Source organism: Ursus maritimus, unplaced genomic scaffold (genome assembly GCF_017311325.1).
Source record: "Ursus maritimus isolate PB19 unplaced genomic scaffold, ASM1731132v1 scaffold_1, whole genome shotgun sequence".
Classification (NCBI taxonomy): domain Eukaryota; kingdom Metazoa; phylum Chordata; class Mammalia; order Carnivora; family Ursidae; genus Ursus; species Ursus maritimus.
In genome coordinates, this window is record NW_024423343.1 from 5,199,658 (window position 1) to 5,217,969 (window position 18,312).

General features: G+C 50.2%; 1 protein-coding gene across 6 annotated transcripts in view; it reads right to left on the reverse strand.

Annotated features, from left to right (window-relative positions):
• Positions 1-18,312, reverse strand: part of AGAP1 (ArfGAP with GTPase domain, ankyrin repeat and PH domain 1) — a 530,765-nt gene that overhangs the window by 321,423 nt on the left and 191,030 nt on the right. For all 6 annotated transcript variants that reach the window (XM_040638726.1, XM_040638724.1, XM_040638725.1 and 3 more), the window contains exon 3: positions 17,724-17,811. In XM_040638726.1, coding sequence (XP_040494660.1) covers positions 17,724-17,811 — 88 coding nt within the window. The remainder of the gene's footprint in view (positions 1-17,723; positions 17,812-18,312) is intronic.

Consider the following 18,312-nt stretch of genomic DNA (forward strand, 5'->3'; position numbering starts at 1 on the left):
TCACCAGTCCAGGTGGCCTCCAAGCAGGGGGCGAGCAGCGGAGCCTGTCCCTGGGACCACCCCCGTTCCCAAACTACCAGCACCCCTCCCTGACTCTTCCCTACTCGGGGAGCAGGCATCGGCACCCAGCTCGCCAGGAATAGAAAGGCATGGAGCTGAGCACCTCCTCCTCGCATGTCCTACCCACAGCACTCTTGGATGAATTTCACATCCATTCTTTCGTTTTCTTCCTTTAAAGTGTGTTTGTGGAATCTTGTTTGCAACTTATGTTTCCAGATGCTTCAATCACAGTATTCAAGTCAAGAAGGTTTGCAATGACCTCTCTTTGTTCCTCTCCAATCTCAGGCTTTGTAACCAGCAAAGGACTCCAGACCTAATTTACAGCACCTCTAAAAGGAGGGGCGATCCTTTCTTCCATCTCTAAAGGCCCCTCCCAATTCTAAAATCACTTTATGTTTCCCCTCAAGGTATATAATTAGCATGTCTTTTCAACATCTTACAATTACAAATATTAGACACCTATAACTGGCTTACGAGATTTTTCTGGTACTATACATACATCGGAAAAAGAATTAAATATTCCTATGCAGTTGCCATGAGACCACAGATTTAATAATTAGATAAAATTCAGCCAGGTGCTGAAGCACCCAGAAAGTGAGAAGAACGTGATTAATAAAAGTTACATATAAATAAACTCCTATTGCCCGCCAGCAGGCTCACGGGAACATGGTCGCCGGGCACTGGAGAAATGTCGTCTGGCACGTCCATAAAATAAGACTTTAAGAACTCGTTTTCTACAGTTTAGAAACACAAAAATGAGAGCCTCAGGAGGAAAGCTTGTGATGCACAGAGCTGGTCTGGCCTCAGCAGGGGCCACGGCTCTTGTTACTTCAATGCAAACACTCCGTCCCATCCCAAGCATTACATCTTTGCCTACCTTAAATTTAAGAGGTCACCACCAAACTCTACATGCAGCTGCACTTTTCATGAAGGGTTTTTTGATGCCTATTTTATAATCCAATTTCCAATTATTTTCCTGCAGGTCTCTTCTACCCAACTTTGTGCTCCCCAGCACACGACGCCCAGCCTTCCCCGTGGCCGATACTATACATTTGTGACATGAATGGTTCAACCTTCTCTGCCAGATAGTATTACATAATATTAAATTACTTCTGGGATGATTTTACTTTTAGAAAGTGTCCCCAAACCTGACCTCATCTTGGAAACCGTCAACATGGGCTGGCCCAGCACATCTGTGTACAGGTGTGCAGTGGGCGTGGCAGGCGGGGATGTGCCAACCCACCAGCTCGACCCCAGCACCAGGGCCCCGAACCTGGGATGCCATGCCTGTGGGAATGGAAAACGGATGTCCCTCTTTCCTTATGTCGATTGCTTCCCAAGACGTGGTGGGGCCAGCAGAGGGACACAGCACCACACTCGGCATGCAGCAGACAGACAGGCTGCCCTGCTTGCCTGAACTCAACGTCACGTGCAATTTCTGGTTCACCCAAAAGCAAGTTTTCAGGCTTCCCAGGAAACTTCCATGTTGACCTTTGTGTGCCCTTGAGCTTGCATTCTGAAGTGAGCCAAGGTCTTCATTTCTCCCCAAAATGGAGGAGAGGCGGACCTGGACTCGCCTACCGAGAATAGGGATGCTGACGTGTAGGGGTCATGAACAACACAATTCTGGTCTCCATCTTTCAGGAAGACTTGAGGACATCTCTTACCATCCAACTGTAATGAAACACTCTAAAAGTTTCGAGGTTACTATCCTGAGTCCTGGTCTCATTCCTGGGAACCAGCTTTAAATTTGGGATGCTGGAGTAAGTAAAACAACTGGGTTCCTTCTAATATTCAGCACACAGTCGGTGGGGTCGATCTGCCGCGGAGAGCGGTCCGCAGAGGGGTAAGTGCTCAAATGCACGGTCATTCTGTTGAAGGGGGAAGAAAAAGCAAACTAAATTTTCCTATTAAAAAAAGCTTTCTTGGGAGTGAATACTGCAACAGATGTTTGACATTTCTGTTTCTATCATTTTGGCTAATTGGAATGAAAGCTATTAATGTATGGTTAACAGTTCTCTGAGCAAGAGAAAGTGACACTAATAACAGAGACCCAGAACACTCGAGAGTCCACAAAGCGCTTTTCTTCCCACATGCTCTCCGCCATTACTCACGACACCTGGTGAGGCGAATATCGTTACCAACACCCCCATCTCCTGGGGAGGAAAGGAAGGTCAGGCGCTGAGACCCCCACGCCAGCATGCTGCAGGAAGGAGACCCAAACCCAGATGGCCCACGGATCCCTGCCCCCTCTCTTCCATGAGGGACTCTGTTGGGACAAGGTCCACGCCACACCACCCTGTCCACAGATGAGCCTCACAGCCTTCGTGGAAGTTCCCAGCACCCACAGGGCCGATCAAGAACACAGGGGGCCGGCCTCTTCTTGCTCTGCTCACAACTCCGAAATCATCACCAAAAAGAAACCTACTTATCACGTTGTCCCCCCCACCTTTTTTTTAACTGTGGATTTTCATCTTTACTTTTTCATGCTTTGGCAAAGGATGAAAATTATTTTTGAGTTTCAGTTTGCATTTCACAGCATGTCATTTCCCTTTCCCATAAGGAAGGGCAGGGCATCATCCTAGTGTCTGACGGAGCTGTGGCTGGTCCCCGGTGCTCACGTGGGGGCAAGCTGGCCTTGCGACCGGTCAGCGATCACGAGTCGTGGCTCAGGCGAGGACACACATCAGGGACTGGGTCTCCTACGCTCCCAGCGCACACATTCTTGGCCATGGAGACCTTTCTGACATTTGCCTAAAATGTTCTCCATATAGCCCCAAGATAAAACAGAGTATCTGTAAATGTTATTGTTCCCTAATTATGTAAGACAAGTGGAATGAGAGGGATACATTGAAAAAGACTATGAATTTATTTCTCCCTAAGAGAATATAAAAAAATTACTCATGAATGTGCCAAAAACTTTTGAATTTTGCCCTTTTAAGTTTGACGAAAATACCGAAGTCAGTAACTTATTAATAAGGAGGTTTTGGAGAAGTTTTGTATTGTGACATTTAAAAGGAATTTTGGACCACGTATTATTTTTTCACTGCGAAAAAAGTCTCATCAGTAATGTATTAGTTTACAAAATTTAATGGAGTCAAATTTCATTTCCTCTGCCAATTTTTTTTTAAACTTACATTGTTTAAAAAAAAACAAAACAAAACAGTAACAACTATAAAAATGTACCAGCAGTGCAGATTAATGTGCGGTGACCGCTAAGTGCTTCCATGGGTGAAGCACTCGGGGTTATGACTCGGGTAAGATGAGGGTTCAACATGTTACTTCCTTGGGCAGGCCGTGGTCTCTAATGAGTTCACTTCACCCAGATCTAAGTAAAATAACAAAGGAAGATCGGGAGAGAAGTCAAAGTTCCAGGTTAAGATGGCAGATTTGAACTTCACTGTAATTGAATTTCCTTTCCTTTATTCCTAATAAAACAAAGGGGGGAAAGTAAACAGCAGGAGGAAGAAAATTCATCATACACTGAGAAAAGGGGTGAAGCTCCGCAGACTGAAACCTCAAAAACAGTGGGCCTTAGAGAAAAAGAAGACTCAAGGACTGGGCAGGGCCCTGAATCGCACTCCGGGGGTTAACAACAGCCCCCAGAGGGCAGAGGGAAAAATGGTAGAGGCAGCACAGCCTTATCCTCAACCCTCTGGCGGCAAAGAGAATGCCAGAATGCAGGGGTGGGGAGCCTGGGGAATGACACTATGTATTCCATCCCCTGCCCCATAAATAAAGGGAACCCCATACTTGGACATTCGTAAATTCACAGGAAAAGCAGAGCCCCAGCCTGTGACAAAGAGCAGATCCCTGTGGTTTGGGGGTGGTTCCCTCAGAGGGTGGAGGAGAGGGATGGGTAGGGCATGATGATGCATTTATACTGTAATTCTCCAGGAAAATAACATCCAGCCTCCAGTCCCGCGGCCCAAGCGCTTGCCTGTGGGGGATCTGCATGCGTGACTGAGGTCTGCAGAACAGCAATGCGAGCAGAGCGGTCCAGCCCTCTGCTCCAGGACACTCAAGACCTGGGTTATCACCTACCACGGGAAACCAGATGGCAGGGGGCTCTCCACACCCCGTACCTGACTTGGGACGGGCGAGAGGAGGCTTCTCGGTGGCCCCAGCCAGTATCAGTGGCTGACCCTGCGGGGCCCCAGAGCACAGCCAGGACAGCACCAGTATGAGGAAATGGTATGCAGGCCATGCACCGATGCTTCGGGAGGAAGCAAGAAGGGAGACAGGAAGGGAGCATGCAAAACACAGGAGCCAACGGAGAAGAAAACAAAACTCAAAAAGCAGAAGGAAATCCCTTACAATCGCCTCCCTCTCTAATGCAATTTAAGAACAGGCTTTCCAAACAACAAGAATGCCAGGGATGAGAATCTCAAATAGGAGATGAAGTGGAAACCTCTAGAAAGGAGAACCAGAGCGACATGTTGGAACAAATGAGTAAAATTTGAAAAACCAGGAACAGAAGAGACAGTGCTCCAAGCTGAGAGTCAGACACAGAGGGATGGCTTGAAATAAACAGCTGGTGAGATGAGGAGGAGATAAGCCCCTGAGGCAGAAGTTAGCGGACAGGACGACAGACCAACCTGACAAAAGTGTACACGGGGTCGCTGACAACAAGGTCCCCCCAAAAACGACAAGAGTCTTGAGAGATGGAATACAAAGGAATTTTCCAGAAATGCAGAGATCTGCATCTGCAGATCAAAAGACCTCACGATGTTCCAGGAAACAGTGACACGGACTCTCAACATCACTATCAAGAAGAGAAAACAGAGGCACTGGTGGAAACTGCGCCTGCCAGCAAAGGTGGGGTTCTTATCAAGCAGCAGCGTTTCGAAGCTCCTCAAAAGAACTTCTCCAGCAAGGCTGCAGGCTTTTAAACATGGTTGATGTAAGCCTTTTAACTATGGGTAAGTGGTTTTGGAAGTGAATCGTAGTTAACAAGGAACCAAGCATGTGATGCAGTGAAGGAGACCGAGAGCGTGTGGAGTTGGCTGTGCTGGGTAAACTCCTACGTAAATGCAGAAACCCACCTTCTGGCATGTTAGCAGAGTGGCGGCTTTGAACCTGGCCTTTTAAAACCCGTGTCCTGCAAGTGTCTGCACCAGGAATCTATCCAGACAAGCACCTTGCTACGGGGTGTGTCCCACGTTGTCACGACCGACAAGCCAGGCACGTGTGTGGGGACAGCTTTCTGTGGATGTCAGTCAGGGAGCAATAATGATTAGTTCACTAGCTGACTCGGGGGTACGTCATGGTGTGTTTAGTGCTCACCATGACTTAGGGGGCCCCTAACTGAACAATTCCACGGAAGGAGAACAGCTCCTTTCTTTAAGTCAACACGGGAGTTAAAAAAGTCCAGCCACTCCTTTTACTTCGATACTTGTGTGTCCATTTAGTGGAAGGATACCTTGAAATAGCAAACCGGTTGATACTTTTTTTTTTTTAAGTGTCACTCATGCAGCTCACGTTTTCTTGACATCAAGCCAACAAAACCGAAACCAGCTGGACGGAAAGGCGGACACAGCACTGGAACCCGAGAGCCTCAGGCCCTATTCTGTGCTTCCAAGAAGAGCTTCGCTGCGGCCCCTCAGGAGCACCTCCCGCGGAGCACCGCAGTGCCCCAGAGGCCTGCCCGGAGGACTACCGCTCAAACAGAAGGTGGAAAACGAACGTTTGAGGAAGTGGTTTGTTGCTCAACAGTTAGGATTTCTTCACATCTGAGCTTCCAAGAGCTTTGAGGAATATGCAAACCAGCAGTTTAATACACAAAACCTATTGAAAGTTCTCTCCGCCAAATCACCTCTTTCTAAGACTAAAATAAACACAGCAACTCTGGGCAGGTGTGTAGGTTGGTTTATCCAGACCAATCTCCAATTTTCAACATCCACTGACAGACCCAATATCACTCTCATTACGTTTTATGAGTTTCCCCCACCCCCCAAAAAACACTATCTAAAATTGCTGTTAAATACTATTATCCCCCCAAAAGTCGTCTGTAATCAGAGCCACAGAAGCTCAGCTACTGCAAAGAGGAGCATATGCTCTGCGCCATCATCAATTCCAGAAGGCAGGCAGGCACGGAGGCCATAGAGCCCAGAGGTGGCCAGGGCTCCACCTGAAATAAGGGCAACCCCATCTGGAAAGACAGCTCTGTGGGCGAACAGCTTCCTACCTGCCTGGCCTCACCTCATGCTGCAGGTGAAATGCTGACCACCCAGGCCACTCGCAGTGGGACCCACCATGGATCATGAGCCAAGGCCTCCCCCGGCCCCCAGATCTACTCGGTCTGCCCTGGTCCCACACACCTGGGATTTCCCTGCAACGCTGTTTTGGAAGCTAGAACCCAAAGCTCAAAGCTCACTTAACACTCCTCCACAGAACTCAGTATTTTCCCCAGTAACTCGGCGGCTGCTCCGGGGTCAAGCCCCCTGTAGTGGATGGCAGAGCCCAGCACTCAGTACGCATGGTGGCCCAAGGCCCTTCCAAGCGCCCGGAGCCCAGCTGATGATCAAGTTGCGATGCTGGGTGGTAGTGCTTCCAGGCAGCAGTGAAGGGGAAGAGATGCAGTACCGCCCACCAAGGTCAACCCTGGGCCCAAACCTCGAATGGTGCCCGTGCCTCCTGGTGCCTTCATTTCCTCGTGAAAACTCAGGTAATCACAGCACCTGACTCAAGCGGCCAAGGTGAGAGGGCAGGAGCTAGTCCCCGTCAGCTCCCTGTCGGGTCCTTAAATGTCACAAGCGCCTCACAGAAATGAGCTAGTAATTGCTATGTTACAACGACGACTTTGCGATTTCCAAATGCAAACTCACATTTAGAGGGAGAGTCTCCGACTGCAAATGCGGTGACACGGGAGCACACCCAGGAGGACGCAACCAGACAGCAAAAGACAGTGCTCCCGTTCCCACATGAAAACCAAGGCTTTGCCTAATACTCGGTCCTAATTCCACACGTTCCGGAAAATCCAGGAGAACAACAAGTCAAAACAGCGTATGAAACAGCAAGTCTTCGACAGTGCGTCCTAAACTGCTCCGCGCAGAAGATTCTCCATGTCTCTGCTAACAGCCTCTCCATACCTACCTAAACCCAAGCTGTGTTCCTAATCTCCAGCCAGGCTTCCAGAGCAAAGGGATAGAACGTATCTGATTTGCACGCCACTGATACTATCCGGTTCTTCCTAGAAGCAGGCAAGAGTGTTGCTATGTGTGAGCCTTTCCCAAGCGCTTCCTGCCAATTCAGCAACGGGGATCCACTCAGATCCACCCCATCGTGGTCTTCTGAACCACCACTCATGTGGTCAGCAAGCACAGTGCTGGTGCGGGAAACAGAGGGAACGAGGCAGAAGCGGTGCCCTAAGGCAGCTCGTTTTCAAGGGCAGCAGGCAGGACAGGAAGCGGACAAGAAGAGCCAGGCCTGGAGTTGGATTGGGGGTGGGGGTGCTGGGCACCATGAGCAGGTGCAGACCCTGCCCCCAGAACCCACTGAGTGGATGGGGTGGGGGGGCAGTCCTGAATCTGCATTCTAGAGGAAACAGTCATACACAGTGATGGCCCCTGCTCAGTAAAATCTGATTTATAACCAAATTAGTAAACTGTTTATTGAAAATGTTCCAATGCCTACCACTGTGGTTGCACTTGAACATTCCAGCGTCTACTGCCGCCCCTGAAATAGCTTGCCTGGTGAACTTAATGAAATATATTTAGTCTTTGACATTTGTTTCTTTGGGGGAAAATACATTTCTGGATGTTTTATTTTTAATATTCTGCACATTTATTTTAAGCATCAAAAAAGGTAAACTTACAAAGAGCTTTGCAAATCAGGGCCCTCACCGAGAATATTTTAACAAGGCTTCCTTGATCAGTGACACTACCTGTGGCCTGACACGGTTGCTGGAGGCCAGAGGGTCAGAACGTGAGCGGGAGCGCATCGGCACGCACCGAACAGTAGCTGGAGGCTGGGTTATTCAGGTACTAGCACGCTGGCAAACGGTCTCTTAGTCCCTCGGATTTATTGTTCTCAACTAGTGCTATCCATGTGAAAATACCTTTCCGTTAAAAAAATAATCTGTGCATGAACTGTTTTTAAATACACAATCCTAGAATTAAATATGGAAAAGTAACGGTTTTCAGAATTCCTCACTCACGGAGCACCTGGGTGGCTCGGTCAGGTTACGTGTCCAACTCTTGATTTTAGCCTAGGTCACGATCCCGGGTCATGGGCTCGAGCCCCACGTGGGGCTCCATGCTAAGCGTGGAGCCTGCTTGAGATTCTCTCTTCCTCTCTGTCTACTTCTCAGCCCCAACTCGCTCTCACTCACTCTCTCATTAAAAATAATAATAACAATAAAATAACGGCTCACTCACTACACCCTGAATATCAATCAGGTATCCACGTCAAGAAATTAAAAAAGGCTGCTCACACTGTTAGATTCAACCCTACAGAGAAAACAAGAAATCCTATACATTGTACTGAGCTGTCATTTCCACACACTGTAGGGTAGGGGTCTGCAAATGGTCAGTAAAGGGCCAGAAAATAAAGTTTAGGCACTGTGGGCCGTATTCTTCTTTTCTGCTGGGTTTCTGTTTGTTGGTTTATTTATTTTTACAAACGTTTAAAAGTGCAGTGACTCTTCAGCTCATGGGCAGTCAGAGCCCAAGCAGGGTGACGCTGCTAGAGCCAGTCTCCCCTGTGACATTTCTCATGCCGATGCCGGCACATGACTGCTCAGATGGGTATTTTCCACCTTCTCTCTGGAGACTCGCTCTAACTGTTCCAGCCCAATGGAAACAGTGTATTTGCTTTAATGGAAGGAATCCAGGATTTGTCTCCAAGCCTGTGTCCCCATCCTAGAGGGAGCCTTGGTTGGCGAGAATGCCTGAGGCCAGCGCGGAGTGTGAACTGGACAGCCCTGAGCCTGCAAAGCACTGGGGCGTCCTCACGGTGTGTGTGTGTGTGTGTGTGTGTGTGTGTGTGTGTGTGTCAGTGTCACTGCCTCTCCAGCTGAACCTGACCCTGCACAAGGCCCAGGAAGCTCTTGCATCTGGAACGTTCTGGAACAAGATCAGCTTGCACCAGTCCCTGGTGCACAGGAGGCGTCTGCCCAAGCTGGAGAGCACGCCAGGGCACAGGGCCGGGACAGCACAAACACACCCTGCGGCCGGTGTTTCTCAGAACTAAGGAGCAGCCAGCACCCGACAGGGCTGCGGAGGGCTCAGAGGTCAACGGGTTCCCGCAGTTCCTTCCATCGGGATGTGAATCTGTTCCAACCCCCAAAGGTTGTCTGAGGACTCCTCCCCCATTCCCACATTCCTCTCCAAAGCCAGCTCCTGTAAGGGCCTGTCAGAGGCCGGACCCCCGACTCCCTTCAGAACACATCTACATTAGCCATCCCCCCATCCCTGCCCCCTGAGGGCCTCTTTCTTCCCTGGGCTGTAAGGGAAGACGCACAGAGCAGCGGGCTTGACCCCCTGCCAGGCTATGCGGTTACCGGGCACCTGGGTTCAGACGGTTCTTCCACATGTTCCCCCATGCTTGTCCGGGCGCCAAATCGCCCCTCTTCGTTCAGCCTGAACCCGCTCCCCACCCCATGGAGTGCAGAGGCAAGAACACGCTGCGAGACGGTCTGTGAGCCAAGCCCCCCTCCTCCGCTCTCTCCACACCGTCCACCAGTCAAGTGGCCCTCAAACAGCAAGTGCTGTTTGCTTCTTTTGTCTGTGATGTTACTTTTCAAAATAAGCAAAAAAGCTTTAAAAAAATGGGGCTCGGAAAGGGTAACAAACGCCAGCCACACACGCTGCTCCTTGGGGCCGCGTGAACAGAACACAAGCTGCTTCCGGGCCCACGGCAGCCACCACCTGCTCAGGACACTTTGTATTCTGCCTGGACTAAATCCTGCCTCAGAGTCTCCCAACACGCGTCCTCCAGGAAGCCGCCCAGGATGCACAAAACACGACACTGAAGTGGACTCTGGTTTCCACTTCTGGCCTGGGTCAGCCATCAGCGAATCCATGTGAACCAGATGGAACTGTCACCTGTAGAGGATCACTGGTAGCTCTGCACACACACGATCAGAACGATCCTTCCCACCGCGTGTGGCTGGTTCCTGCGGACACCCCGCCCTCAGGCCGGAGGCACCGGCCTCCTGCAGGGTCACATGACCTCTGCCCTCAGGCTGGAGGCAGGGACTCCTGCAGGGTCACATGACCTGGAAGGATGTGCAAGGGCCCTTTCATTTTACCATAGATTCTCCCACAGTTTTGGCACTTGGCCTATTTCACTGCTGCAAACTTTTACCTCCCTCATCACCATGTCCTGGTCCTTGGAGCTGGCCATGACCCCAAAGGGGAGCTTGCACTTGGAGTGCTGAGGTCAAGCAAGCATGGTCTCGTGGGATGTAACATTTTCTTCAATGTCCACCGCTCCATCTCTCATCAGTCATCACTGAAGCGTGAGCTTTATCCAGTCAACTTAACACCCAGCCTCCTCTGGAATGTCAGTCTCTCCACCCTGACCCCGCAGCCACACAGGGAGCTTCTCCTTACCTGAGCCTTCCTCCCCCGCACCAGACGTGGCGTGCCCCTCACCCTCTCCTCTCTCACCCCAAGGCTGGCCTCAGCTCCGTATTTCTCCCTTTCTGTGCTACCTTCCACAGAAAACCTCTCAACCCCAGTGGTCAGATCGCCTTAGCGAAGGCATGGTTACAAGTGTCTGATCTCTCCCACTTCCCAGGACCAGTAAAACAGACTGAGGGGGATGAGGGGTGGTGAGTTAAGACAACAGTGGGGAGGGGGATGCAGAAAAACAGCCCTGTGAGCTGATACTTTAAGATCCAAATAAATGCACGACATTCCAAAGGTTGCAGCCCCTGAAAATCAAGAAGGAAAACATGCCTGAAGAGCCCAAGGTCCACAGTCAAAGTGGGACGGTAGAAGCCAGAGAGACCTGGTAGTGGTGCACAGGGGTGAGTTCAAACAGTGCCCGGGCGCTGCCAGGGCAGGCCTTCAGAGCACAAAGCCAGACAGCAGATCTGCGAGCCAGGGACGAGCTCTGCATTACAAGCCCCACTGGGGACGATACAGAACGGCGCGAGACTCCAGCCAGGCAACCAGAGGGGTGTCTGATCTGCTGCTGCAGCGAGTGAGAGACACAGCCAAGTCTCCTCCCCAGCTCCTGGGAACACTAAGGACCACACGGTCATGAGGCCACCAATGAAATGCCTGCCACCAAGTGGAGAGACCTAGCTGAGCACGAAGCCCACCAGGGCAAGAAGTGGGACAGACCGTTCCTCATGAGCTTACGTGGATCAACAGGGTCTTTCTAGAGCGAAATCCGTCCCCTTAGCTGCTCCCAGTACACGAGTTAATAAATCCCTGCTCTTCTACGTAAGCTCCTTGAAGGTGGTCTAGGCTGACACAATTAACACGCACCCTGTGTTTTCCAGATCAGAGCAGGCCGCTGCCTGGGCCAGTGGTGGATGGCTCTGCTACCATTCAGACTGCCTGGGACAGGAGCCAGCTGCCAGCAAGATGACAGAATCAAGGCCAGAGACAGGGACGGATGTAGCAATGGACCAGGGTGCTTTCACCTGGATGGGGTTCAGCGTTGAGGGATCCAATGACTACTTTTTCACTTGCAATACAGAGCTCATGCATTTAAAGCTCTAAAAACCACCTTCAGTATTAAGATTTCCCTAGTAAAAAATGATCTATAATTGCGAAGATGAAACTTCCTGGACCCTCACCTCCTCTTCCTAGTAAAGAAATGGTTTTGTAGCAATGTGTGATGTCCTGAGAGGTCTTGGGAAAGCTACAGCTGTGTCAACAGCATGCACCGTGCTATTTGGGGTCTCTGTGTCACATGGCCTAAGTGAGCATTTGTGGGCCGCAGGGGAAGCTGGAGCTCTTCCCGGCAGAAGCCAGCAGGCCCTCTTCTGAGTGCTCAGACTCTCCTTCAGCCAGGTGTAAGTCGCTGCCTTGAATTAGAGTTCTCTAAACAGAAGGCTCTTCTCCTCTCTGGAAGGTACCCGCTCTCAGGACGCCCTTGGTTTCTTGTTGACTTAATTATAACAACATGGGAAGATGTGTTCTGAGTTCCAAACGACCAACTCGAAAACACATTTTGTCCTGCCAGCTTTGTCAATGCCAAAAACATGACGACCTTCTCATTCTTATTTTACAGCCTTAGCTTTCTTTTTCTTGTTCAAAACAAGTAGAATGTGCTTCTCTTTTATTGTTTCTTTCTAGCTTTAGGGGTAATTTCAGGGTCCCTCACTTATTCTGGACAACATCACCTGGCCCTCAACATGGCTTACGTGTGAGAGGACAGAGTTAAGAGCAGGTGGAAGAAAGCAAGAGCCAATGAACCCAGAGGCGGGTTCGAAATGATTCAAGAATGTGAAGAAGACCTGACTTGTGCCTGATCTATTAAACCAACCTACCAGCAAGCTGCTCATAATCTCAAGGTTTACAGATAATCCTCATTAAAAAATTATCATGTACTCATAATCACTTGGTTACAAGTAACACGGCAAAATTATGTTAAAACATTAAATGGCTGGATTTCGAAACTACTCAACTTTTATTAGAGTTTACAGATTTTTTTCATTGGGACTTTAAACAGCACAAGAGGACGTGTTTAGAAATAAGCCCTAACATCTGTTGAGCAGTGGTAGCTGACAAAATTTTTTTTAAGTTTATTTGATTTGGAAAGGGTTTTAGGGACTGACAGCTTAAATGCATTTCATGTGTCCCAGAAAATATGGCTAAGTGTTTACCACATGGTTTGTTTCTAAGCAACTAAGTAAACATTCATTAAAAAAAATTTCAGATCCATGTGCTCCTGAGAACGTATCTCCCATCTCCCGCCCGAGACAGACACATCTGCTGGGAAACAGTTGCAGGCAGAGTGCTGAGGGCAGGAATAGGGGAGGGACAGCCTGCTTGCTGGGACCTTACGGTCAGCAGGCCCTGGCTTCTGCCAGGAGCAGTGACCACAGAGCTCTCCACCCACATGGGACAGCGACAGCCAGGAACGGGGCACCCTGACACCTTCACCCCGTTTAGTTCCCACAGTGGCTTGAAAAATGAGCTAAGAGCAGTTAATTGTACAATCACAGGAGGGAGGGTTGGTGGACATTCTTAAGCTTGTCTCTACCGACCTTAGCATCTTCCACTCAATCCACAGGACAGCTGAGTCTCGTCTTGGAGAACCCGTGGGCCCTTCCCCTGTACCACCGACAAGGCGGCTTCTCGGTGTGAGCTTCTCCGGGCTCCACACCCTCCTGCACGAGCTGTCTGCACCGCTGAGCAGGGCCCACGGCATGAGAGACAAGAGGAGTAACGTGGGGATGTCACAGAGACAAGGTCTCAGAGCAGTGACTCCATTCTACAGCTTAACGTCTCTCGAGGACACCATAAGCCACAACCTCCCAGTCCGCCAGGGGTTCAGCAGCTCAGGGCAGGTGTCTGCCAAGTTCCCACGGACACTGGACAGCTAAGTTTCCTTTCCTTTCTCTTTTTCTTAATTTTGAGGGGAGAGAGTGAAAACCCGGGCGGCAGTCCCACGGGGTCTGTGGTGGGGAAGGCGCGGCGCTCAGTGAATATTAAGCACGCACATGAGGCGGACGCTCAGATCACACGCCCAAAACACCATTCACAATTCTAATTAGTGCCATTAACAGGGCACTGATCGCAAAGGAGTCATTTTCACTGCGTATCGTTACTGAGAGTGAGTGACAGCTGTGAAATCCCCATTAGAGGTGTGACGGTCACAGGCAAGCTCCTCTCCTCTCTGTGAAGTCCCAGGACACCAGCAGGGAGCACCTCCCGGGACAGCGGGGGCAGCTCATGACTCCTCCCGCCCCCACGGGGAGCAGGACAACGTCAACCGTGATAAGCGCAGTTTCTGCTTAAACACCACGTGTGCGTAACACACGCAGGGTCGCTGGTGGGGGGATTCCCTCCCGTAACAGAGATGTTCGAGTCCTAGCCCCTAATACACGTGACGTGACCTCTTCTGGAAACAGGGTCTTTGCAGATGTGACAAAGATGAGGTTAGACGAGGGCAGGGTGGACCCTAAGCCCAGTGACTGCCATGCCCAGAAGAGGGCGATCCAGACATGGAAACAAGGCCACCGGAAAACACTGCGTGAGGACTGAGGCTGGGAACAGACCCGTGCTTGGAGCCAGGAAGAACGAACCCCGTCAACACCGTCATCTCAGAGTTCGGGTCCATAGCGCAGGGACAGTAAGGTTCTGGGGACTGAAGCCACACAGTCTGTGGTATTTGTTATGACGGCCCTAGGACTCAGATACACATGCACACATGCGACCGAACGGATATTTGCCTGCATGAAAATGTCACTCCTTGGATGACTTTGATGGAATCACTGGCTCCCCGCTGAGTTACCCACTTTTGCATTGCTAGTTTACTCATTAAAAAACATACATAATATTTAAATCCATCCCTGATTTAAACCGCATCTCTAAAAATTACTGAAATCGTGTTTGTCAACTCTCTTTGCTACAAGAAAATCCATGAGAATTTATCACCCAGTTCAAACACAACAGCTGTTCTCCTCGGAGACCCAGCCACAATCCATCTGATGAAAAGTACATTCCGGCAAAAGTCCGGGTCGTCCCACACCAGTTTCCAACAGAGAGAGAACTCTTCTGGAAACAGAAAGCCCTCCCCACCGTAAACGGCCAGCAATGCGAAGATCCCGCAGCGGGTGAGTGGCGCTAAGGGACATTCACACGTTAAGGAAATCGAGGAACAACCTGTGTGGGCAGGAGAGCTGCAGCGAGCCGTATGCACTGGCCGGTCTCACCGGCACTTGCAGCAGCAAGCTAGCGCCTCAAGTCACTGCCACGTGCGGCCGGGGGCAGCCGGTCTCTCCAGCAATTGTAGGAGGAAAAGAGAACAAGTCAGAGGTGGAGAGGTCCCACAGCTCACTGGACGTGCCCTCCCCCCAGGGTGGCACTGGAGATGCCTGTCATCAGCTCGCTGCCCCCTCTGTCTCTGCGAGTAGTCACAGGTGGGCTGAGCTATGACCGGCTTCACCTGCCGTCCGCGTGCGTGGAGCGGACTCCATGGCTCCGATGCGCTCCACAAACCTTGGCAATGATTTGGGACATTCCGACTCCAGAACATTCAGAACGGAAAGGTTCTCAATCAAGTCAGCACACGTTACTGGTTGATGTTAACACATTCGACAACAACCGAGATCACTTTCCAGCTGCAGGCTTCCTGGTAGAATTCTAGTTCCAGAAAGAACTCCACTGTGGCCAGACAGTGAGAAATCGAGGCTTTCCTCATTCACGTCCTTTCAGAAACAACCTGATTCTCCTGCTTTTACGAGACTCGCCCAGGCCAGGGGACAGGAAGTGGGAGTCAGTTCCCCAGCTTCCCGAGGCAAGGACGCAGCCACCTGCCTGGTTCCAGGAAGGCACAAGTGGACAGCCCCTGGGAAATAAAGATTCAGGGGAGTTAAGGGGTTTCCAGGCACATGGCAGCACCCACCCACAGTTCTTTCTGCAGCCGCACGCCTTGATGTACGTCCACTCGGGCACCTGGGGGCCCCACCCTTGACCTGAGTTACACGTGAGAGGACAGGTGGGCGGGCTGAGTCCCTGGAAGTCGAGAGAAAAGACAGTGAAGTGTCTTTCCCCTGATCCAGGACACCCTGGGCACAGGCCCCACTGCAGGGGATGAGACTTTGTAGACGAGGAGAGGGATGTCCTCTGGTGTACAGGCGCATGCTTCTACCCCTTAAAATAGTGTATTTTTAAAACTGTAGGCAATGCCATGAAATTTCAGTAGAGTAAAATGTGTTAATCAAAGAAGGGGGTTCATCAGAGATCACAGTTTAAGTCACCCCTCTGTGTATAATTTTTACCTGAAGTATGAACATTAGAGAAAAATGCCTTCAGGCTCATCAAAATATAAGGGCCCCTTGCAGAGAAACCACAGCCCCGAATGTGATGGAATAGAACAAAAATAGCACATGGGAAAAGAGCAAAAAGCCACGGTAACAACAAAACAGCACTACGTAGGGAAGGGATCGGCGTCTGTGATGCAGGGGCTTCCGCACTGAACTGAACATGGGAGAAGCCGGAGCACTGGCAGCAAAACCAGGGGCCCAGACCCTGTCACCGGCGACCCCAGAACGGAATCAGAGCGTGGAAGGAGGGTGCGGGCAGATTCACTCGAAGAGCTGATCACGTGAGGCCAGGCGAGCCCGGCCCTCAGCATGTCGTGTCATCAACGCCTACCCCAACAAAGACCCAGAAAACCCAAGAGAAAAGCTCCGACTCCGTCGGTGGAATTAAAACGACTACGGCTACAATCCACACTTAGACACCAAGGAACAAACGCAACACCAGCACAGCCGCACGGAAGCAGCCAGAAAGACCCGGAACATTCTCTCCCCCCGCCCATCTCCAGATCGTGCCTTTCCTAGCATGTGTGTATACTCTCCGTTGGACAGCTGCGGCGGCTTCTCTTCGATTCCCAGCTAGGAGCCTCCATGTCTGATCTCCCTATGCCCTCATCTCCACGTGGATAACGAAAAAACGGCCTTCCCCTGAGGTGACCACCACGAGGCTTTGATGACAGGGCTCCAGAACTCTGCAGAATGATGGCAGAGCCCCAAAACGCCAGCCTTCCGTACCCTCCTGAATGGTTACACAGTCTCCAGGACGAGAGTTAAATACTAGAACAGGTGTTACAGGGAGCATGAGAAGCTACTCAGGACTACTGCTAAGAACACATCTAAGGGACAAAACAGGGTGAAATGTGTAACTTAAATAAAAGGATAAAATGAAACAGAATCGATGGCACACAGAACAAGGAGGGAGGGAACACTACAGTGCGAAGTTGAGCCTGTCCTCTCTCTTCAAACAAGACAAGCGCTGCCATGAAGAAAACGTATAGTTACCTGCGTCCATATCTGCAAAGAATGGAACAGCCAGTAAGAAAGAGAAGGAACCAGAAATTCAGTGTCTCAGAATTGGATCTTACAAGGTTACACGGAGAGAAAATATCATTCAGAAAGCCGCCTGTGAACTTGACATTGATTAAAGACACAGGGACTGTACGGCTTCCTGCCATTACCGTAATTTCACTTAAAGCAAAAAAATAAAACATGAATATGTTAACTGAAGAAGCGAAAGCCTAATGGCAAAAGAAATCTCTAACTCTCCTGCAGAATGACTCTTACGTGTCTGTAATACAATATACGGGGAAACATACTCAAACGTACAGGGGTGGTCATCTGAGAGGCTCCGATCCATGACCAGGTAACAGTACGTGCAAGATACGGATAAACTCAATGTCCAGATCAGAGCAATGGACGAGTAATACTTAAAGGGGGTGACTCTGGATTGACATTTGAAACGCCAGGACTATTGCAAAAGAAATAAATTCAACAGCATTTCAAGGCTCTACTCTGCTGTTCTAAATGCCAGTGTAAACATGGTCAGTTAGCTAAAACTACTATGGAAGAAATGACATACCTAAGGATTTTTACTGCTTGGTATTTTACTCTTTTTTGAAATGTGATGCATCATCGTCATGATTTAGAATATGCTACAGAAAAAGTTAATACACTAAACGCTCTCGAGCTTGAGACAGCCTGCCAGACAGCATACCTTCGGGAGACTCCTCCTGGACGTACGTGCCGGTGAGATACCGGTGCACCAGGGCCGACTTGCCGCTGGCCAAGTTACCCACGATCCCCTGAAACACAGAATCGGATGACCGTTCATTACCATCACTCTACTCGTCAATCTGCAAACAGAGAGAGGTTAACAAGTACAGTAAGTCCAAGCACGATCATAACTGAGCATCGGCTAGAAGGCCCAAACCTGGCTCGTTCAACTATCCTCCTGAAGTCAAAGGGGTTCCTGAGCCCTCTCCTTCCACCTCCTGTTCTCATGGGTCTCCTGGGCTCTGAGAGCGTCAACACCATCTGGGCACACACCCACAGCAGCCTTCTTCCTGATACCACGTGTGGTGGTGCCATCAGCAGAGCACACAGTCGGTCAGCCCACGACACAGAATGTGCACTCTCACACCCCGAGCGAGGTACGCGGTGTTAAATGGGGCCCAGTGCAGTACAGACTCATACAGGAATGAGAATGGTATTCTGGTACATTCCACCAAGACTACGGCGTTGGTCCCGGAGCCAGGTGAGAGACCAGCTAAAAAGAGCCACACGGAGGAAGAACAGTGGGGGAG